The sequence below is a fragment of the Symphalangus syndactylus genome, chromosome 19 (assembly GCF_028878055.3).
Source record: "Symphalangus syndactylus isolate Jambi chromosome 19, NHGRI_mSymSyn1-v2.1_pri, whole genome shotgun sequence".
Classification (NCBI taxonomy): Eukaryota; Metazoa; Chordata; class Mammalia; order Primates; family Hylobatidae; genus Symphalangus; species Symphalangus syndactylus.
Genome location: NC_072434.2, coordinates 26,026,167 through 26,051,344, shown reverse-complemented (window position 1 = coordinate 26,051,344; position 25,178 = coordinate 26,026,167). Strand labels below are relative to the sequence as shown.

Below are 25,178 nucleotides of genomic sequence, written 5' to 3'. Positions count from 1 at the left end.
CAGGAGCACCCAGGTTCATAAAGCAAGTCCTTAGAGACCTGCAAAGAGATTTAGACTTCCACACAATAATAATGGGAGACTTTAACACCCCACTGTCAATATTAGACAGATCAATGAGACAGAAGGTTAATAAGAATATCCAGGACTTGAACTCAGCTCTGGACCAAGCAGACCTAATGGACATCTGCATAACTCTCCACTCCAAATCAATGGAATATACATTCTTCTCAGCACCACACTGCACTTATTCCAAAATTGACCACATAACTGGAAGCAAAACACTCTTTGGCAAATGAAAAAGAACAGAAGTCACAACAAACTGTCTCTCAGACCACAGTGCAATCAAATTAGAACTCAGGATTAAGAAACTCACTCAAAACTGCACAACTACATGGAAACTGAACAGCCTTCTCCTGAATGACTACTAGATAAATAACGAAATGAAAGCAGAAATAAAGATGTTCTTTGAACCCAATGAGGACAAAGACACTACGTACCAGAATCTCTGGGACACATTTAAAGCAGTGTGTAGAGGGAAATTTATAGCACTAAATGCCCACAAGAGAAAGCAGGAAAGATCTAAAATCAACACCCTAACATCACAATTAAAGAACTAGAGAAGCAAGAGCAAACACATTCAAACGCTGGCAGAAGGCAAGAAATAACTAAGATCAGAGCAGAACTGAAGGAAATAGAGACACAAAAAATCCCTTCAAAAAAAATCAGTGAATCCAGGAACTGTTTCTTTTTTTAAAGATCAACAAACTAGATAGACTGAGAGCAAGACTAATAAAGAAGAAAAGAGAGAAGAATCAAATAGATGCAATAAAATATAATAAAGGGAATATCACCACCAATCCCACAGAAATACAAACTACCATCAGAGAATACTATAAACATCTCTACGAAAATAAACTAGAAAATCTAGAAGAAATGGACAAATTCCTGGACACATACACCCTCCCAAAACTAAACAAGGAAGAAATTTAATGTCTGAATAGACCAATAACAGGGTCTGAAATTGAGGTAATAATTAATAGCCTACAAATCAAAAAAAGCCCAGGACCAGATGGATTCACAGCCGAATTCTACCAAAGGTACAAAAAGGAGCTGGTACCATTCCTTCTGAAACTATTCCAATCAATAGAAAAAGAGGGAATCCTCCCTAATTCATTTAATGAAGTCAGCATCATCCTGATATCAAAGCCTGGCAGAGACACAATAAAAAAAGAGAATTTAGACCAATATTCCTGATGAACATCGATGTGAAAATCCTCAATAAAATACTGGCAAACCAAATCCAGCAGCACATCAAAAAGCTTTTCCACCACGATCAAGATGGCTTCATCCCTGGGATGCAATGCTGGTTCAACATACACAAATCAATCAACTTAATCCATGACATAAACAGGACCAATGACAAAAACCACATGATTATCTCAATAGATTCAGAAAAAGCCTTCGACAAAATTCAACAGCCCTTCATGCTAAAAAGTCTTAATAAACAATGTATTGAGGGAATGTACCTCAAAATAATATGAGCTGTTCATGACAAACCCACAGCCAATATCATACTGAATGGGCAAAAACTGGAAGCATTCCCTTTGAAAACTGGCACAAGACAAGGATGCCCTCTCTCACCACTCCTATTCAACATAATGTTGGAAGTTCTGGCCAAGGCAATCCATCAAGAGAAAGAAAGAAATGGTATTCAATCAGGAAAAGAGGAATTCAAATTGTCCCTGTTTGCAGATGACATGATTGTATATTTAGAAAACTCCATTGTCTCAGCCCAAAATCTCCCTAAGCTGATAAACAATTTCAGCAAAGTCTCAGGATACAAAATCAATGTGCAAAAATCACAAGCATTCCTATACATCAATAATATACAAACAGAAAGCCAAATTATGAGTGAACCCCCATTCACAATTACTTCAAAGAGAATAAAATACCTAGGAATCCAACTTACAAGGGATGTGAAAGACCTCTTCAAGGAGAACTACAAACCACTGCTCAAGGAAATAAAAGAGGACACAAACAAATGGAAGAACATTCCATGCTCATGGATACGAAGAATAAATATCGTGAAAACAGCCATACTGCCCAAGGTAATTTATAGATTCAGTGTTATCCCCATTAAGCTACAATTGACTTTCTTCACAGAATTGGACAAAACTACTTTAAAGTTCATATGGAACCAAAAAAGAGCCTGCATCGCCAAGATAATCCTAAGCAAAAAGAACAAAGCTGGGGGTATCAGGCTACCTGACTTCAAACTATACTACAAGTCTACAGTAACCAAAACAGCATGATACTGGTACCAAAACAGATATATAGACCAATGGAACAGAACAGAGGCCTCAAAAATAATGCCACACATCTACAACCATCTGATGTTTGACAAACCTGACAAAAATAAGAAATGGGAAATGATTTCCTATTTCATAAATGGTGTTGGGAAAACTGGCTAGCCATATGTAGAAAGCTGAAACTGGATCACTTCCTTATACCTTATACAAAAATTAACTCAAGATGGATTAAAAGTTTAAATGTAAGACCTAACACCATACAAACCCTAGAAGAAAACCTAGGCAATATCATTCAGGACATAGGCATTGGCAAGTACTTCATGACTAAAACACCGAAGCAATGGCAACAAAAGCCAAAATAGACAAATGGAATTTAATTGAACTAAAGAGCTTCTGCACAGCAAAAGAAACTATCATCAGAGTGAACAGGCAACCTACAGAATGGGAGAAAATTTTTGCAATCTATCCATCTGACAAAGGGCTACCATCCAGAATCTACAAAGAGCTTAAAAAGTTTACAAGAAAAAAACAACCCCATCAAAAAGTGGGCAAAGGATACGAACAGGCACTTCTCAAAAGAAGACATTTATGCAGCCAACAGACATATGAAAAAATGCTCGTCATCACTGGTCATCAGAGAAATGCAAATCAAAACCACAATGAGAGACCATCTCACTCCAGTTACAATGGCGATCATTAAAATGTCAGGAAACAACAGATGCTGGAGAGGATGTGGAGAAATAGGAGCACTTTTACACTGTTGGTGGGAGTATGAACTAGTTCAATCATTGTGGAAGACAGTGTGGCGATTCCTCAAGGATCTAGAAATAGAAATACCATTTCACCTAGTGATCTCATTACTGGGTATATACCCAAAGGATTATAAGTCATTCTGCTATAAAGACAAATGCACAGATATGTTTTTTGCTTAACTATTCACAATAGCAAAACTTGGAACCAACCCAAATGTCCATCAATGATAGACTGGATTAATAAAATGTGGCACATACACACCATGGAATACTATGCAGCCATTAAAAAGGATGAGTTCATGCCCTTTGCAGGGACATGGACAAAGCTGGAAACCATCATTGTAAGCAAACTATTACAAGGACAGAAAACCAAACACTGCATGTTCTCACTCGTAGGTGAGAGTTGAAGAATGAGAACACATGGACACAGGGCAGGGAATATCACACACCAGGGCCTGTCCGTGGGTGGGGGGCTGGGGGAGGGATAGCTTTAGGAGAAATACCTAATGTAAATGAAGAGTTGATGGGTGCAGCAAAGCAACATGGCACATGTATACCTGTGTAACAAACCTGCACATTGTGCACATGTACCCTAGAACTTAAAATATTATATATATATATATATATATATACACACACACACACATATATATAGAGAGAGAGAGAAAGAGGGAGATGACCAATAGGATATACATGGAGTATAGTAACATACACCTAGTATAGAAAGTTGGTAGGTATAAACCGAAATATATTAGTAATTACATGAATATGTAAATAGACTATTCCATTACAAGGAAAAAATTATAAACTGCATAAGTATATTTTAAAATAAACTATATATTGCTTATAAGAGATGCACACTAAAAGTAAGAACCCAGAAGACTGAAAGTTAAGGGATGGAAAAATGTGTACTACATGAATGCTTGTCAAAAGCCCTTTGGTGCAGCTAAAGGAGACTTCAAGGCAAAAAAAAAAAAAAAAAAAAAAAGCAAAGCATTACTATATATGAAGGAGGTCTTTTAAAATTAGACAATGCCAATACACCAAGATTTAGTGTCTCAATTTGTGTGTGTACCTAATGAAATAGTATCAAAATACAGAAGCAAAAATTGACAGAACTAAAATTAGTAATGTTTTAAAATGCCAAGTGAGACTTTAACATGCTTTTCTCAGTGATTGATAGAAATCAAACACACACAGATCAGTACAGCTTTGGATTAACTTAAACATCAAAAACAAAACTCAATCCAATTCGCATATATAAAACAGTGAACCCAACAATGACAAAGTTAACTTTTTTCAAGTACAAAAAGAACATTTACCTAAAGCAAATACATGCTTGTTAAAAAGCAAATATTAACAAATTTTAAAGTGCAGATATAATTCAAAGTGTGTCTTACTTGAATTAAACTAGAAATCAGTAACCAAAAGAAAACTAGAAAATCCCCTAAATATTCAGAACTTTAAAAAGAGAATTCTAAATGATTCAGAGCACAGAGAATATATCAAAATGAATACTATAAAATTTTTGAGCTGAATGATAGTAAAAATCCAAGATATAAAAATGGGTTGGATGAAGTTAAAGTTGTGCTCAGAGAGAAATTTCTATTTTTAAATTCATGTATTAGAAAAAATATAAAGGCTGAAAATCAGTAATCTATGTATTCATCTAAACAAGCCAGAAAAAGAGTAACAAAATAAATCCAAGAACGTAGAAGGGAAATAATAAAGATAATAGCATAATTAATAAAATAGAAAGCAAAATTTGATGAATCAACAAATGCAAATGTTGGTTTTTTGAAAACACTAATAAAATGTATAGACCCTTAGCAAGGCATGTCAAGACAGATACACATTTTTTTTTTTTTTTTTTTTTTTGAGACAGAGTCTCACTTTGTCGTCCAGGCTGTAGTGCAGTGGCGCGATCTCGGCTCACTGCAAGCTCTGCCTCCCGGGTTCCTGCCATTCTCCTGCCTCAGCCTCCCGAGTAGCTGGGACCACAGGCGCCCACCACCACGCCCGGCTAGTTTTTTGTATTTTTAGTAGAGAAAGGGTTTCGCCATATTAGCCAGGATGGGATGGTTTCGATCTCCTGACCTTGTGATCCGCCCACCTCAGCCTCCCAAAGTGCTGGGATTACAGGCGTGAGCCACCGCGCCCGGCCAAGACAGATACATATTAATAGAAGTAATAACAAAAGATACATCAATAAAAACATCAAAAAGAGGATAGGAAGATGTCATAACTACTTTATGTTAGTAGATTTGACAATGTAGTTGTAATGAACCATCAAGAAACCACTCCCTACCAAAACTGACAGAAGAAGAAATAATTACCATTATTTGTTAAACAAATCGAAGCTGTCAATTTGTCTTTTCACAGAAAAACTCAAGTCCCAGATGGTTTCTCTGGTTAACTCTTAAAATTATAAAGGAAGAAACAGCATCAATCCAGAGAACCAGAAAAGACGGAACACTTCCCATTCATGGGATAAGGTCAGCACAAACTTGATATAAAACCAGAAAGGAAAATAACCAACCAGTCTTTCTCATGAAAATAGATGAGTAAAATACTGATAAATAAAAATATAACATATAATATGCATAATTTATCACAACCTTGTGGAATTTCTCATGGGAATAGAATCGTGCTTTAACATTCAAAAGAAGCAATATAATTCATTAAATTTGCAGAGGAAAAAAGTAATAATCATGTAATTATTTCAACAGATATTGCTAAAATTAAACACAGATTGAAGATTCTTTAAAAATATTTTTGACGAAATAGAAAGAAAGGTTTCTATACCTTTAACTTGATTTTTTAAAAAATATTTATAACAACACATAGAGGTGAATTATCAAAGGTTTTACTTATGAGAATGGGAAGCAAATAAAGATATCCACTACCTCTTCCATTCAACATTGTACTGAAGTCCTAGCCAGGAAAGAAGACAAGACAAGTAGATAAAAGTCAGAATTGGAAATAAAAAATATTTTCTTATTATTTACAGATGTGCTATTTCATGCCTTTGAGGGCCTTAGTAAATGTTGTTAATCTTACTAGGATGCCTTGCTAATAAAACAATAACTTGCTTCATCTTTCCATATTGAGTTGTCCATTTCTTTATTTCCCCATTGTTTTCTATTATACGTTTCCCTAATGTTTTCTATTATAGTACCTCTCACAATGAATGATAATTGTTAAAGTTTACTCACACCACTATGACTTATTCAACTTATAGCCCCATACCAACCTGATGTGTGGTTTGTCTTTAATAAATTTGTATTACAACAAACTGAACTATAGTTAATTATGATCTAGAGGAAAGAATAGAAACCAGTGATAAAATAAGCACATGAATAAAATAACACAAATGTAGCAAATTTAGCATTATATTAGTGTTATGTTAACTCAAAAATGACAGCAAATTAAAAATATATATTTTTACTTTGTTAGAGGCATATTTAGTAGTACATACCTAAACACAATGGTGGCGTAGTCCACATTCCTTCTAAACAATAGGCCTCCCTAGATCCTTGTAGGAAATGGTGATCAAAACATCTGTATTCTACTGAAGAGCCATTTTCATAGGTGTCTACTATTGAACTAATGATCACTCCATGTTTAATAAGAGGAGGAGATGTGCACATTTCTTTAGATTCTGCAAAAATGAGTTTTAAAGTATACAATGAATTGCTATAATGAACAACCAGGAAATAAATTGAGACATATAATATAAAGCCTTTTTTTTTTTTTTTTTTCAGAGACAGAGTCTCGCTCTGTCGCCCAGGCTGGAGTATGGTGGCATGATCATGGCTCACTGCAACCTCTGCCTTCCAGGCTCAAGTGATCCTCCTGTCTTAGCCTCCCAACTAGTAGGGACTACAGGTGCATTTTTCTTTTGTAGAGACAGGGTCTCACTATGTTGCTCAGGTTGGTCTTGAATTCCTGGGCTCAAGAAATCTGCCCACCTTGGCCTCCCAAAGTGCTGGGATTACAGGCATGAGCCACTACACCTAGCCATAAAGCCATTTTTTAGGCAGTTCTCAAATATTTTTAAAATATTGAAGATATTTTTGCAATAATATTATACCATACAATTTATTTTTATAATTAGAATCCCATGTTATAGTGTTTACATAGATATTTAAAACTATGAGAGTATTAACAATCATGATTTTATTTCTCCCTAAGTGTATGGGATTTTTCTAGAAGCCATGCTTTCTGTATATATTATCTTCCTTTTCTTCCTTATTAAAAGTAATAGTCCCTATAGCCAGGGAGTACTGAGACAATGGGTCCCAAGAAAGCCCTAAGTAGAACAATGCTTTACAGTGTTTGTTGTTGAGTGCTCCCAAGAAGGTGATCAATTCTCTGACAGTCTGGCAACATTTATAAAACCTCTTGATTTTTTCCCTTCATAAAATTGACTTATTGGAATTAAAAGATGTCAGCATGGCCATCCTATATAGGTATATATGCTGATTGAAGTTTGGAAGTTGGATCACTCCTCTCAACTTTATAGATTAGAAGATGATGGTGGTGAATTGGGGTCATAGGTATAAATTTTCTCTAAAGATCAGCGATGTTGAGCTTTTTCTCATATGTTTGTTGGCCACATAAATGTCTTCTTTTGAGAAGTGACTGTTCATATCCTTTGCCTACTTTTTGATGGTGTTATTTGTTTTTTTCTTGTAAATTTGTGTTAAGTTCCATGTAGATTCTGGATATTAGACCTTTGTCAGATGGGCAGATTGCAAAAATTTTCTCCAATTCTGTAAGTTTCCTGTTCACTCTGATGATAGTTTCTTTTGCTGTGCAGAAGCTCTTTAGTTTAATTAGATCTCATTTGTCAGTTTTGGCTCTCATTGCAATTGCTTTTGGCATTTTCGTCATGAAGTATTTGCCCATGCCTATGTCCTGAATGGTACTGCCTAGGTTTTCTTCTAGAGTTTTTATGGTTTGGGGTTTTTACATTTAAATCTTTAATACATCTTGAGTTAATTTTTGTATAAGGTGTAATCACAATGGGACACCATCTCACACCAGTCAGAATGGCAATTATTAAAAAGCCAAGAAACAATAGATGCTGGCAAGGCTGGGGAGAAATAGGAATGCTTTTACACTGTTAGTGGGAATGTAAATTAGTTCAACCATTGTGGAAGACAGTGTGGTGATTCCTCAGGGATCTAGAACCAGAAATACAATTTGACACAGCAATTCCATTACTGGATATATACCCAAAAGACTAAAAATCATTCTACTATAAAGACACATGCACACATATGTTTATTGCAACACTATTTACAATATCAAAACATGGAACCAACTCAAATGCCCATCAATGACAGACTGGATAAAGAAAATGTGGTACATATACACCATGGAATACTATGCAGCTATAAAAAGGAATGAGATCATGTCCTTTTCAGGGACATGGATAAAGCTGGGATCCATTATCCTCAGCAGACTAACACAGAAACAGAAAACCAAACACCATATGCTCTCACTCATAAGTGGGAGTTGAACAATGAGAATATATGGACATAAAGATGGGAACAACACACACTGGGGCCAGTCAGAGGGTGGGAAGCGAGGGGAGGGAGAACATTAGGACAAATAACTAATGCATGTGAGACTTAAAACCTAGATGAGAGGTTGATAGTTGCAGCAAACCACCATGGCACACATATACCTATGTAACAAACCTGCACATTCTGCACTTGTATCTCAGAACTTAAAGTAAAATAAAAATAAAATAAAACAAAATTAAAAAGAATGATAATAATAAGAAGAAAAATAACAACAAAATATAAATACATTTTCAACCCAGGTAGCAGATACTGATCAAGTAAGATACTCGCAGAGAACATCATTATTTTACCTTTTCTAGTACATAAAGGATATTTCACTTCTCCTCTGTTGCACTGCACAGATAATTCAGACAATGGGGTTAATGGAGATAAGTCATATCCCTGTTTACATACAAAATCTATCAAATCTCCATGTAAGACTTTCCCTTCATATTTCCACTTCATCTCTATGTTATTTCTGTTCATGTAATCCACATTAACAGTACACGGCTCTGAAAAACAAAATGCTCTTTTAAATTCTTTATTTGTCTGACAAATACAAAAGTGGTATTTTTTAAAACAAAAATTATGACAAGTATCAAAAGCAATATTTTATAATTGAAATCATAATTAAGGCTTCTCACACACATATATACATATAAGAAAATACATACTTTATTACTATCAAATGAATCTATACATTACTTATTGTCATAAACTAAAACCACTTAATTTACAACATCAAAAATACTATTTAAGGGCATCGATCAGTTAGATTAATAATAATTTCTATAAAATAAAAACCTTCAGCTACCATGTAGAAAATGATAGAAAACCTGCTAATGAATAAAACCAAGACTCCTGCTCTCATGGAGCTTACCTTCTAACTGAGAGAAACACCTACAATATATACTAAATATAATAAAGACATGAATTGTATAATTTGTGGCTGATATGGTTTGGCTGTGTGCCTACCCAAATCTCATCTTCAATTGTAGCTCCCATAATTCCCACATGTCATGGGAGGAACCTGGTCGGAGGTAATTGAATCCTGGGGTGGGTCTTTCCCATGCTGTTCTCCTTATAGTGAATAAGTCTCACGAGATCTGATGGTTTTATAAGGGGAGTTTCCCTGCACATGCTCTCTTGCTTGCCACCATGTAAGATGTCCCTTGCTTCTCCTTTGCCTTCCACCATGAGTGTGAGGCCTCCCCAGCCATGTGGAACTGTGAGTGCATTAAATCTCTTTCCTTTATATATTACCCAGTCTCAGGTACGTCTTTATTAGCAGCATGAGAACAGACTAACACAGTGGCCATCTTTAAACTACAGCATAAGATAAATTGGATGAAAAAAAAGAGTACTGGAACAGGAGGGGGTAACAAAAGAGCTAGGCGAAGAGAAGTTGCACTTTTCAGTAAGGTGATTAGGGTAGGCCTAAATAAGAATAATATTTGCACAAAAGCTTGAAGGAGACTGAGTGAACCATGTCATTTTCTTATGAAAGAGTGTCCCAAGCAAAGGGAACAACCAGTGCAAAGGCCCTGAAGTGAGAGCATTCTTGGCTTGTTTGTGGAAGAGTAAGGAGACCGGAAAGACTGGAGTGATTAGAGCAGGGAAGAGAGCATGGAGAGGTTAGAGAGACTCTTAATGTCTGGAATAATAATTCCTACAGAGAAAATTCTACGCTTTATCATACCATTGTGAATTTGTACTGATAGCCTTTCCAGTTTCAATAGATAAGCAAGATATACAAAGCCCTTTTCTCTTGCCCTGATAACAATGATTAATCTTCATTTGGTATTTGCTTTGATTCATTAGGACCAAACCTAACTCTCTTGAGGCAGTTGTTCCAGATATAGAATGATGTATTTCCTTAAATGTTGTTATTTCCTTATGAGCTTGTTTCATTACCAGCTTTGCCATAAATATTTTAATCTAGTCTTTGTCCTTAGAGATTACTATATCTCCACTCAATGCAATATCAATCAAATCATCAAAAACTTAATATCAAAAACATGTATAAAAATATGAGAGCAATAGCAAAATTCTATGTGAATATGTATCTGTATCTGAATTTGAATGGGAATAGCCTCCTAAGAATTACTTGAAAGGTGGAAACTACTAACAAAAGGTTGAAAGAGCTCAAGACTTAAAACATACACTTATAGATACTTAAAAACACTATAAATAAAAAGAAATTAAAAATAATTGCAATAAACATGATTCTCAATTGGATAAAATAATTTATATAGATATAGATCTTATAGGTATGAAAAACGGCTAAACTATGAATAATTAATTCATGAAAAAAACCTGTGGCTACTAGAAAGTTAAAAAATTCCAAATTAATTAATTCTTAAATAAATCAAATTAAAATAATTGTGCTTGCCTGCTTAACAATAAATGCCAAGATTAAAACATTCAAAGTTAACAAAGATTAGGACAATTACTACTTTAATTCACTTATGGTAGGTTTAACAAAGCAGAACAAACTTTCTGATAGACAATTTGGCAATTAGTAGAAAAAGAATTAAAATTCCTGATCTCATGATAATTATTTTTAACAAAAATAAATATGTTTTACATGTACAAAGATTTACTTGCAAGTGTACTGTTTGGAATATAAAAATGTTGAACACTAAGCATCCGTCAATAAACTGGTTAAATTACATATGTACATCTACATTATGGAATACTATGCAGCCATTAAAGTATATATTGTAGAAGTATGACAAACCATGTTTACAATATATTTTTAGAGAAAAAATCTAAGATATATACCTCTGCATCATATCATAGCATTTTTGTGGAGTGTGTGTGCATGTGTGTGTAAAACATTTAGAAGACCATTTATTATCTAAGTCATTAGCAAACACTTTTATATAATCAACAAGATGTAACAAATGTGTCCATTCAGATGAGGATGTGGTGGTAAAAAACTATTAGCAATATACTCTACCAAGGAAAGAATAGGACTAATTATTCTTCTCGAAACGACACTCTGAGGGCAATACAAGCAGAGATATTGAGGGCTGTATAACAGGGAGAGAATTTCAGCTAGGAGAAAGACAACCCAAAAAGTAATTGGTCGCAAAAATGTTAATATACTTAATGCCACTGAATTGTACACTTAAAAATAGCTACAGTGGTAAATTTTATGTTATGTATATTTTAACACAATAGAAAAAATACACTAATATTTTAAGGACGTTCTACTTAAAGAAATGAGAGGGAAAACACTTGTGAAAAAAAGATTTATACAGAATCATCATTTTCATGATATAAAACACTGTAAGAAAATCACATAAAAGTACAAACGTAGACATTCCATGTGTTCTCTTTCTTACCCAAGCAAACAGGTGGGGATGACCATTTTCCTTGTTCACAACGAGATATTTTTGATCCCCTCAGTAAGTAATATTCATTGCATCTATATTCCACTGAGGATCCTGTTGCATAGCTTGCCAATAACCCGTCTGCAACAGCCCCATTCATTACAACAGGAGGATGCTTACAATTCTCATTATTTTCTAAGAAAAGAGGTTGTTTTAAAATTAATATGAGCTCATAACAATATACTATAGTGACTCATACTATAGTGTCTCGATATTTGTATTATATAATTTAGGACAATTGTTTTATAAATTCATTACAAATATGAAAAATGTTTTTCAGCTCAAATATTTTTAAAATTTGCTAAGCAAGGGTTGACAGCAAATATGTTACCTAAAAACAACTATACGTATTTTTCTCTTTTCTTGATTGTGAAGGAATTATGATATAAACATTTCTTAAACCTATAGAATGAGAAACTGTTCTTCAGCCTAAAGATTATGGTCAATTCTAAAATTGCTCTTTGGCATTACCCCACTTTTATTTTCTTCTTTTTCATTCCTCTTCATCTCAGGTCTCAATCGACCCATGAAGGAAATATCCATTTTTTTTTCCTCTTTTTGGTATCTTTCTCTCAGTTTGTCTATTTCTTTAGCATCCTTCATCGCTTTTGTCTTATTTAATACATATCCTAGATAAATGTGTGTGGAGATCTTGCTGTGATCTGATTAAGAAATGAGATAGATGACAGGAAGAGTAGCCCCCAGGAATGATAGTGTAGCCTGGTGGTGCCCTTCAGTAAAATGAAAGACCAGAGACATGTCTCAGAAGGGCATAAGGTTCAGAATGGCCAGATGCAAAATATCAGCAGGACTTACCCAAGGTCAAGAACAGAATGCACTACCCTTACTTTGCAGGACATATGGGGAGAAGAAGTAGATAATGCTTACGGCCAGTCACTCAATCCACCATGCCCTTATTTACTTATCTAATGAAGCACATCGTCATTTATGTGTTGTCATTTATAACTTATAGGTCATGGCATGACACAGATCAGATAACCGTGCTTAGCACTAGTGTTCAAAAAAATTTTTTTTTTTTTAGAATTCTTTACATTGACTTAAATTCTATAGGTGGCTACACATACACGCACACACACATGCACACATGCAAAGCAGAAGAGTGGGTGCTGTAGCAATGTGTTTCTAATTTGCCTAAGCAGTGGTCTTTTCCTAGGAATATGCAGATTAAAGTAACAGAATGGAAAATTTTACACCATAAGTTTAGCTACTGATGGTAAATGTAGCATACATACCAACGCACTCAGGAGGAAGTGTCCATTTTCCACGATTACAAGTTATCTCATTCGATCCATGGAGAAGGTAGCCGCTTTTACATGCATATGTCACTTTATCCCCATTGTAATAAATCTTAGAGTGTAAATTTGCTGCACCATTTTCAACGAAGGGTGGTTCCTCACAGGCTACCTTCTCCTGTCCTTCTGAAAAGGTACAGTTGAAAGAGAACTGACCATTTAGCTACACATGCAGATTTCATTTTAGCAAAGCTTCTTCAAGGTATTACTAACCAATGCATTTTGGAGGTTCTGTCCATTTTCCATCTTCACAACGTATTTCTTCTGACCCATGGATCTCAAAATTAAGTTCACATTCTATATGAACTATTTCTCCATGACGATAAGTTGTTGAATGTGTTTGAATTTTGGAGTTTATGGGCAGAGGTGGAGGAGGACATCTGTTTCTTCTTCCTTACGGAAAAAAAAAAAATCAGCACCTTTAGTCATATAATTACAAAAAATAATAAAGATTAAATAAAAATGTTCATTGTGTCAAGCATCATAGAGAGGATGGCAGACTGATTCTAAGAGCATTCCTTTGATCCCCACCTCCTGATGTTAACTTCCTTGTGTGATATCCCTTTCCATGAGTAGGACCTGTGACTTGCTTCTAGCCCACAAAATACAGCAAAGGTGATGGATTAGTACGTGATTATGTACACATAATTATGTAACATCAGATTTTAACGCCATTCTTGCCAAGAGACTCTCTCTCCTTGCTGGTTTTGAAGAAATAAGAGGCTACATCAGGAGCTTCCAAAGCAGAATGGCTGCAAGGCAAGGGGCAGAGGGCTGCCTTCAGTTAACAGCCACAAGAAACAGAGGCTCTCAGTTCAGCAGTCTGCAAAGCACTGAACGCTGCCAATAACTACAGTGAGTTTGGAAGAAGTCTTGCCCAATCAAGCCTCAGATGAGACTGCAATCCAGCTAACATCTTGATTGCAGCTTTGTTAGCCATGGATGCAAGGAGCCAGTTAAGCCACACCCAGACTCCCAACCTACACACAATGGGAAATAATATTGTGTTGTTTTAAGCTGCTGAGTTTGTGGTGACATTGTTATGCACCAGTAGAATACTAAAGTAGCAGGCATTTTACATTCATTACCTCCTTTAGTCCTAAAATAACTTTATTAAGTAGGAACTATTATTTCTCCCATCTTATAGACAAACTAAAACTTAAGAATAAATTAATAGCATGCAGCAGATCTGTTCTTGAACCCACGTCTGTCTAAATTAAAGTCTCCTGCTCTAAAATACTGACCACACTACTTTCCTATTGCTGCTTTGATGAATTACAATTTAGTGGCTTAAAACAGCACAAATTTATCCTCCTACAGTCCTAGAGGCCAGAAGTCTAGAGTTAGTTTCATTGGACTAAAATCGAGCTATCAGGAGAGCTGCATTCCTGATGGAGGCTTTGGAGGAGAATCGGCTACTTTGCCTTTTCTAGCTTCTTGAAATTACCTATATTCCTTGGCTCATAACCCCTTCCTCAAAACATTTCAACCTGTGGCTTCCATTGTCATATCTCCTGCTTCCTCTTCTGTAGTCAATCTCCCTCTGCCTCCCTTTTATAAAAGCATTCGTGATTATATTTAGAGTCTGGATAGATAATTCCAGATAATATTCCTATCTTAAGATTGTTAACCTCAAGGTGTCTTTTACCATGTAAGGTAACGTTTAGTGGTTCCCAGTATTAGAATGTGGCTATATTTTGGGAGGAGTAAGAGAGATATAATTCAGCCCACAACACTGCCTATTGTATGCCTAATGACTATTTACCGGAAAAAAGTAGGCATGTTGTCATGCTGGCTAATTTGGAAGAGGAGAGGGGTATAAAAGGCCTTAAGTAGGTCTGCCATTTATTTTTGAAATAGCACTTTGAGAGGCCGAGGCAGGCTGATCACCTGAGGTCAGGAGTTCAAGACCAGCTTGACCAACATGGCAAAACCCTGTTTCTACTAAAAACACAAAAAAATTAGCTGGGCATGGTGGCCGACACCTGTAGTCCCAGCTACTCAGGAGGCTGAGGCAGGAGAATCACTTGAACCCGGGAGGTGGAGGTTGCAGTGAGCTGAGATCGTGCCACTGCACTCTAGCTTAGGTGACACAGCAGGACTCCATCTCAAAAAACAAAAAAGGAATAATATGCTTTAAAAAATTTTGCTTAAAAAATCTTCTTCTCTACTACTATAGCAAGGATGTCGAGCGTGAATGAAAAATCATAAAATCTTTAAAGTTACTGTATGGTGCATTTAGGGAATTACGATAGTTCTGGCAATCCCATTGCATACCCATGGTCAGAGCCCTCATTTGTTTCCCCTAGCACCTGTTCCAAATCTTCACCACTCTCTTCCAAGTTCTACCTTCATGTCTTTCACCTGCCTGTCAATAGACATTATATCCCATATTACAGAAAATAAAAAGTGACTATCAAACCCTTTGCCTCTCCCTATCCTCCCAATCCTCAAACTCCTACTTATCTCTTAAGACCCAATTTAAATATTATCCATCATTCTGTGAATGCTATTCCACAGCATACCAATCAGAATCTCTAATGTTTATTCCTGCACTTTGTACCTGAGTTGATTGTACCATTTGTCACATTATAGCAATTATTTTTTTCATATCTGCAATTATTGTTTTCATATCTTCTGCTAGATAGGACCCTCCTCATATTAAATTGTAGGTGTGTTTAAATAACTATGGATGTCTTCTGACAGGTAATTGCATTATCTGTTTGGACACTTCCAGTAATAGAAATGTGACCATAGATATTACATTTTTGGGCAACTTTTACTAGATAACCTCTTTTCCCATTTTAACTTCTGGGTATTATTCTTCTGCTTTTCCTGTTTTCTCTGCTTTCTACCTCACTATTTTGGAGATTAATTTTTACATCTGGAAATATGTGGCAAATTAAGAGAAAGTATCCTTGCAAAGCTGCCAGATTGGGGTAATTAGGTCTAATAAATTCCCAATAAGAAAAGTTATTCATTATAATAAGGGATTTAAAATATATAATAGATATTTTAAAATAATAAATTTAAAAGATATAGTCATTTACAAACTAATACAAAACAAGATTTATTCAGGTGGGATATATTAAAGATTGCTGAAAATAGCACTGATTTAAAAGATAATATTTATTTTAAAAATAGGACTCAGGAAAAAAAATAGATATGACCACAGGAATTTTGTCAGAGCTAATAGAGATTAAAGCTGATAAAAACATGGCATTTTGTGAGTATTAAAGTTAAAAATTTACCTTCGCATACCGGAGATTCTGGGTACCAACCAAAGTTATAGCATTGAATTAAATCAGATCCACTTAGATAATAATTTTCATGACAGAAAAACTGAACGACATCTCCTTCTTCATAGGTGTGCTTTACAGGATGAAAATAACCATTTTCAATTAATCTTAAAGAAGAGCACTTTAATTCTGCAAATAAAAGAATGAATAAAATTACAAACAAATGTTTATTTTTTCTGCTACAACAAAATGCACTATTTACGTGACATATCTAGAATAGAAATTAAATTTGCCAAAAAGCTTATGAATTCATTTTATATATTTGTTAAATATCATTAGGCTTATTCTAATTTAATTCTGTGAGCTAAAATGAATTTATTCTACTTGAGAGCTTTAATTATCAAAGAATGCTATCAACATAATTAAAAATAAAGGCAAAAATGTATGAAAAGATGAAACATAATGAGCATGACAACTTATATACACTTCTCTATGAGAAAAAGCTTTCAGAGTGAGAGTAGATTTTATTCCAAATGAGAACCTACTGGTACATTTTGGTGTGAGAGACCATCCGTATGTGAGACATTCTACCTCCTCTGTCTTCTTTCCTCCAGCTGTGTAGTAGCCAGTAGCACATTCGTATTGTACTTTGTCCTTCACTTTGAATGTTTTCTGTGTTGTGGAATAATTTCCATTATATAATTCAGGAGCCAAACATGTTTCTAAAATTATAAAAATTATTTATTTTATAAACTTTTTTAATAATCTAGATTATAAAAAAATCTCAAAATGTGTTTTTACAAATCTGAAGAATATATGGTAAAATCAACTCTTAGCAAAATTGAAAAATAGCCCCAATTTTTCTTTGCCTCTATTCTCTTTCTTCATATACCTTGTGACCTAACCCTACCAGTTTTCTGTTTTTAAAATTCTGGTCTACGAGTGCTTCACCAAAGGCCAAAATTCAACTAAAGGCTTGTGCAGTAGCAATTGTGAAAGTATGTGCTGTCTATGCATTTTTACAATTTAAACAACTTACTATCAAAGTATACATATATTTAAATTATTGAACTATTTTTAAGTATATCTGACATTGGTTCACAATATAAAATAATGTACATGATCTTAAATTCTTCTATAATAAAGGAAATAGTGACATATAAAGAAAAAGCTCCTTTCATTTTATTCCATTCCAATTCCTTTTATTGATGCAAAGTAGGAACTATTGGTGTAGGTGGGTTGTAGGGATTGAGAACATTTGGATTAAGTAATCACCTAGTACTTGAGAAAAGCAATGTAATATCAACTTCCTGCATTGTAGACATAATGAAAAATAAATTCTATTAAATAATAGATATCAATATAACCTTCAATATATTCAATATAAGCTTGACAAGCTCTTATCTTCAGTTTTAGGAAATGATTTATACCATGTTCTTTCCTACAGGTTGGTTGAGAAGACCATCCATCAGAGAGACATTGAACCACTTCTTCATCCTTCCCTCCAGTGGTTTTGTACCCTGAAGCGCAACCATAACGCATGTTCTCTTGAATTTTATACAATAACTTTACATCAGAGATATAACCATTACTCAGGTCAGGCTTAGTGCATTTTTCTATGGGAAAAAAAAATTATTTGTTTAACTTAATGATGAAACTAAGCTTGTCTTTTACTAAATTGTAAAATTAAGCCAAAAGTATAATGTTATTATTAGCGATTTCATTTTGGAAATACCTGCATATTTTTTTTTGGAAATGGATTCAATTTAACATTGACTCTCTTTGTATTTACTAATTTTAGTTCTTATAGTAATTTCTACCCCTACCACATCTACTTCTAGGTAGGTTTACTAGATATATCAACCGCAATAGCCATATTGAACATCCTCTTTTAAATGAAACTGGCTCAACCAAAGCCCCTTACTCTGGGTCACCTGCCCTAGTGGAAGATCATTGATAGTTTGATGATAGTGTAGCCTGATATAAAATAATGAAATGAGTCAATTAGATTACCTTCTCACAAATTTGAACTCAAACTTTCAATTCAAGATTGAAAAACACATTTTTCAATGGGTATCATGAGAGAAGTTGGCACACAAAGGAGAGATGAGTCTTACAAATGATAAAGCATTAGAGTAGCAATCTTGCCCTTCCAGAGGCCAGAGTTTCAAGCATTTTTCTGGCATCCTATGCTTAATTATCAAAATAAGTTTCTTGTTACTTAAAGTAAATTATCTCTCTTTGCCTGGCAATGTGATAAATAATTTCAGTTATTACCCTATTCCCTTCAACAGAGTATTATTAAAAACAGATAAAGAAAATAACATTTTAATGTAAAAGCATTATTTACCAGATTTCAAATTATGCCTTCATTTTGCAGAAAGAGATTGCTAGCTTTCCATTTTTATTGGATCCCTATTTTTATATACAAATTTCTTTTGAGTATTGAAACATTGAGTGACACATCCAGCTGACTTACTGAAGCACCTTGGCTCTGGAGACCAGCCTTCTGTTTTACACGTGGTTCGCTCTTCTTGTCTTCCACTTTCGGTTGTATAACCAGCCAAGCAGAAAAATGACAATTTTTTGTCTATGCTCATTGGAAAGTAAAAGCTTTTAAAAGTATAGTAATATTGGGCAATTCTTCCATTTTCCACATGAGGAAAACCACAGGGTTTCTCTGAAATGAGTAAATGTCAAGCCAAAAATGGAAAAACAAATCTAAAAACATAAATTTGTAATCAGATGACAATACAAACTAAAAGTTTTTAGAGGCACAACTAGTACTTATTTTTCTCACTTAAATTTTTAAGATACTTTTGTGATAATTCAAGCAGTCCTTTTATCATAATTGATCTGCGAATGACTTTAAACATCCAACAGTCATGATAAAACTTAGCAGACCACTTTTTCAGGGAAGCTTTGCATAACTTCATAGAACAGTACCTTTTTTTTTTCTTCCTAGAGACAGAGTCTTCCTCAGTTATCCAAGCTTCAGTGCAGTGCTGAAATATAGCTCACTGCCACCAGGAGCTCCTGGGCTTAAGCAAACCTCCTCTCCTGTAGCTAGGACTGCAGGCACATGCCACCACATCTGGCTAATTTTTGTTTTATTTTTTGTAGAGATGAGGGGTCTCACTCTGTTGCTCATGCTGGTCTCAAACTCCTGGACTCAAAGGATCCTTCTGCTTTGGCCTCCCAAAGCACTAGGATTACAAGACTTGAGCCCCTCCACCCTGCCTGCACTTTCTAATAGATATGTATTGCAAGTCACTTATGTAATTTAAAAATTTCTAATAGTCACATTCATAAAAATATTAAGGAACAATTGAAGTTAATTTTAATAATAGGTTTTTATTTAACCCGATATATTGAAAATATTTTACATTCTTTTTTTTTCTTATAAAATCCACTATATATTTATACTTACAGAACATCTGATCTTGGACTAGTGACATTTTAAGTACTGTCTCCAATAGCTATATGTGGCTAATGGCCACTGTATTGGACAGTACAGTTCAGGAATAGATAAAGTTTCTCCTTAACATATGCTAACTCATAAAAAATTTTGAAATAAATAGCATTTTAAAGAAAAACGACAACCAAGTAAAACGAAGTAATACTTGGCAAGAGCTTTGCAAAATAGGATATTTAAATGGTTAGAGACCTGGTACTTAGCATTACTAGTCATCAGGGAAACGCAAATTTAAACCACTATGAGAAAGTACTGCATATCCAATAGAACTGCTGAAATGAAAAAGACAAGCTATCTCAATGATTGTGAAGAAGTGAAGAAACTGGAACTCGCATATTTCTACAACTGAAAGTATAAATAAGTCCAAACTCTATGAGAGAACACCTTTGCAATATATATTGGGGTAAAACATGTACAAACCATATTACCCAATAAAAAAAGCATATATTTGTATACCAAAAGACATGTAAAAAAATGCTTATAGCAGCAGTATTCATATAGTCCCAAACTGAGAACAACCTAAACGCCCATAAATAATAGAAAAGATAAACATATTTTAGACTATGCATACAATGGAATATTATCCAACAACAGAAATGAACAAATGATGAATCTCATAAACATAATATTGAGTGAAAGAAGCCAATCACATATGAATTAATGTATACATTTGCATAACTTTTTAAAAGAAGACAAACAAATCCATGATAATAGAAGTCAGAATGGTTACCTTTGGGGTTTAGTACCTTAGAGGGATCATTTATATTGCTGGGGTACTATCACTCTTCTATATCTTGATCAGGATGGTGTAAAATTTTGTAAAACCTATATAAGTGTATCCTATGATTTTTGCATTTTTCTGGATATGTTATACTCCAAATAAAACATATATTTTAAAAATATATCTTTATGTTGAAGATCTTAAAATCATAAAAACACTTAAAAGAAAGAAATGCTTGAACAACCCTAGGAGCTGTGTTGGGAAGAAACATGGGCAGTCATGGATGGAAGAAGGCCTGGATCCAGTGTGATTACTCCGGCTTCAATGCCCTGGTTGATCACTGTATACCTTAAGGCTACTATGAGACATAAAATAGTAGTAGTGCTAGCCTAGGTTTGAAGGAAATGGATGTGGAATGATGAGTAACAAAACTTCCAGCATCTGATGGAGTAGACGGAAAAACATGGGCAGGATAGCCCCCATTCCCTGAGAATTATTCTCACCATTTTTTCACACCCAAGCACCAAAGGAATTTACAATAAAAAGAGTCTTCCAAAATAGTAGTGCAATGGTGAATACACAAGGAATTTCCCTGAGGAGCATGGTTGCTTGTCAGGGAGGGGCAGCAAAGTATTCTCTGCACAACAATCCTAGGCATCTCCCTCCACCACCAGGATAGGCACATTACTTGTTAAGGTAGCTGGAATGCCTTGGAGAATATGAATCCCTGAGAAAAAATTAATGAGAAATGTGGGGAATATACTAATCATATATAAACCAGAAAATCACAGATGTCTGAACATATAAAAAAAGTATATGAAGAGATGTACACACTTACTACTGATCAGGGAATGGTAAATAAATAAAAATGGGATATCACTTTATGAATAACCGTATAGCAACCAGTACAAAAATGGACAATATGAGGTGTTGGTGAGAATGATGAGAAGCAACAATTTACATCCTCTCTCAGAGATGATATACTTCGAAACTGCCATTCTGCAAAAGTAATCTCTCATTACTCACAGAAATCAAGTACAAGAATAGACTCAATAATGCTATCTGTGAGTGAATACAGACTGATGATATTCTCACAGAAAGATAAGTTGGTTATATTATAATATTCATTCCAGAGCTATTTGTGGTTGAGAGAGCTAGAGTAACATGTTAAAACATTGTAGTAGGTCCCAGGGGAAATGGACTTCAAGATTAGGAATAAAGGGATAAAATGTGTAAGTAAAGCAAGAGTGAGACCTTTCATAGGCCAATAATACTTGCATACCATGAAATGAGAAACACAATTAATTCAATTCTTGTCCCTGAAGTGCACAGTGGGAGTTGAGAGAAGCATGCAAAAATAAAATCATTGTCTCGGTCTTCAAGCAGCTTACTTTTTTTTTGTTGTGTAAAATAGCATTATAACCTTATAATAATTAGAAAATTAACTAGAATATTGCAATGTCTTTGCAAATGTCCGTTGCAATAATGGACAATTATATCTGCTGGTATTTCCCTATTTAGACAGAAAAATAAAATCAAAAGAAATTCATGCAAAAATCATCCTATTATAGAATTAAAAGTATAAAATAAGATTAATTCTGTGTCTTTCACTTTTATAATTTTAATTATAGATGTTTTGGTAGAAAATTTATAGTTAACTATTCAACTAAAACACAATTAAAACTTATATGTTTAATTTCAACAAATTCCCTAAGATGTTTATTTTAGAAAAGCTTTATTGCTGTAGCTTCCTTCTTTGTATGTTCACTCTTGCTAATGCTAAGTGTCCTCCCTGGATTCTTCATCCTACAGCCTGATAATATTGCTAATGTTCCTAAACAACATACCCATGTACACTGCCTACCTTCCACTCACACATTAATCTTACACATTGGGCAATCTCACTATAAAGCTTTCTAATAGGGAGTCCACAGGTATTGGTTTGTTTGGAAAGTCCTGATTTACATTGTTGTCCAAACAATTATTAATAGAGCCCCTCTTTTACTAAGTGTCCCTGTTTGCACAAGCAATTATATGGTTCACCTACTAATCACTACTTAATGTCTCCAACAAATGAATAATTCACTGGGATAAAAATCAAAGTCTCAAAAGTAGAAAATATTTATGGCTATTTCCTTTTCAAATTTCCCACATTGAACTCTCACCTTATGAACAGAATTAAAATTGTACAAGTTTTGTCAGTATTAGGAATGGATTCTAGCATAAATTTAGAATTAAAGTTAACGTGTGACTTCAAAATGGACATATTGTTAGCCTGAAAAACTTTCCGAAGTATTTAGATCCTGGTCTCCAATGCCCCCTAGAGATACAAGGGTTTTTGTTTTGTTTTGTTTTTCTGACTTATGCTACTGTAAGAAGACTTTACTAATTTTGCTCAAAGGAAAAGGCCTAAATATTATAAAAAGTTATATTTATAAAATATATGTTATAAAACTGATATATGAAAATGAAAGAGTATATTAAAACTTGAGTTGTATAACTACTAGAATCTCCATTTATATGTTTTAGAGAATAAAGAATATTAAGAATTAATTTTACCTTCTGCATAGAGTTCTCCTGAGATTATCAATATGATGATAAAAGTCAGGTTTTTCAACCTCATCTTCAGTGGTGTGCTTCACAAAGATTTTAACAATTCTAAAGCACTAGGAACTTGTCATTAAGTACACAATACTTCTCTTGAGGAAAAAGTTAATAATTTGTAACCTCTAAGTCCTTTTGTAATGAGTCTTATATTTCACTTAAAATATTTTGAAATAATGTTAAAATAACACAACTATATTAATTGACATTACTTATTACGCCAGAGTCCAGTAAGAGCATTATAACTGATTAGGGCAACAATAGCAGCACAATAAATAATAAATTATAGCAGCAGAATAAATAATACTAGGTAAATTTTCAACCTAAGTTCCCGATTGTAAATTCATAGAGTAAAGTTCACTTGAGGCCATGGATCTTTACTAATATTGATCAGGTAAAAAGATGAACTTAGGAACATGAGATAACAGATACCTGATGTTGAAATATGTTGTTGCCTAGACTGCACTCCTTAAAGAGATACAGAACCATAGTTGTCTCAATGATAGAATAGTATTACTTATAATAGTAGTATTTGACATTTAGAGAGTTTTTACTTTGTGGCAGGTGGTGAGATCAGCACTGTGCTATATCAACATTCATTCATGAGAAATGTTTAGAATGTCAATGATATGGCAGGACATGTAACAGTTTTGAGGTATTTAGCAGTGAAAAAACTGGATTAAAATTATTGCCCTTATGGAGTTTACATTCTAATGAGTTTTAATTTAAAATACGAAATAGGAAAAAATGGTGGATAGGAGGAAGGACTAACTTGCAGCTCCCACTTGTATGGACAGAGCAGGATGTGGAGACTCGCATTGTGAACTTTTGCTCCAAGAACTACTGCAGGGATATACCAGGAAAGCCAAGAGAATCCACAGGCCCTCTGAAGGAAGTATATTGCTCCTGCATGACCCAGAAGACAGCCCACATACTGTGAATGCCCAAATTGTGAAAAGTGTGAAAGGGGTATTGTCCACCCCTGAACACACACCCTTGGGGAAACTGAAGGTCTAGATCACAGGAGAAGGATTTGACCTTACCTGGAGCTGAGATAATTTAGACAGCTGAGCGAAATACAGGGGTAGAGGAAGCAGGGGGTAAAGCCCCGTGGTCTCTGTGGGTCCCCAGAGAAGCCATTTCTGACTTGTCTCACAGGGGCTGCCAGAGGAACTGGGAAAAGACCACAGGGAGAAGGAAACCTCCAGCTGAACTTTGTAACAATTCCAACCGAACACAAACTTTCCTGTACAGAACTCAGGAAAGGGCCTGAATCTGGTGTGCAGACTTAACAGGTAGGGAGGCACGAAAGTCTGGCTTGCATTCTCGGCTAGGAGGCTGGTAACCTGGGGTAGGTTCTCAATCCTGCTCCCCTACTGCCCGGAAACAAATTTGGGGCTTTTTGGGGGAACACAGTAGAAGTGAGATTTGCTTGTTGGGTTGTGTGAGAACTGGGTGAGGTCTGTAACTGCCAGCTTTCCCCCACTTCCCTGACAACCTGCATGACACAGAAAAGGCAGCCATAATCCTCCTGGGAAGGTAACTCCATTAACCCGGGAATCACACCCCCATTCCCCACAGAGCCACAACAAGCCCCACCCAAGAAGAGTCTGAGCTCAGACATGCCTAACCCTGCCGCCACCTGATGGTCCTTCCCTACCCACCTTGGTAGCTGAAGACAAAGGTCATATTCTCTTGGAAGTTCTAGTATCCCACCCACCACCTGATCCTCCCCTATATACCACAGCTGATGCTCTCTTGAAAGCACTACCTCACGGCAGTGTGTCCGGAATT

At 35.0% G+C, this 25,178-nt stretch overlaps 1 protein-coding gene across 1 annotated transcript in view; it reads right to left on the bottom strand.

The window, feature by feature from the left end:
* Nucleotides 1-23,440, bottom strand: part of F13B (coagulation factor XIII B chain) — a 32,866-nt gene extending 9,426 nt beyond the window's left edge. The window contains exons 1-10 of the mRNA XM_055234164.1: nt 23,340-23,440; nt 19,064-19,264; nt 18,015-18,200; nt 17,130-17,306; nt 16,597-16,773; nt 13,559-13,738; nt 13,286-13,471; nt 11,985-12,167; nt 8,946-9,146; nt 6,540-6,722 (exon numbers count right to left, since the gene is read on the bottom strand). Of these exons, the coding sequence (XP_055090139.1) occupies nt 6,540-6,722; nt 8,946-9,146; nt 11,985-12,167; nt 13,286-13,471; nt 13,559-13,738; nt 16,597-16,773; nt 17,130-17,306; nt 18,015-18,200; nt 19,064-19,264; nt 23,340-23,403 (1,738 nt within the window). The 5' untranslated portion in view covers nt 23,404-23,440. The remainder of the gene's footprint in view (nt 1-6,539; nt 6,723-8,945; nt 9,147-11,984; nt 12,168-13,285; nt 13,472-13,558; nt 13,739-16,596; nt 16,774-17,129; nt 17,307-18,014; nt 18,201-19,063; nt 19,265-23,339) is intronic.
* Nucleotides 23,441-25,178: the final 1,738 nt, after the last annotated feature.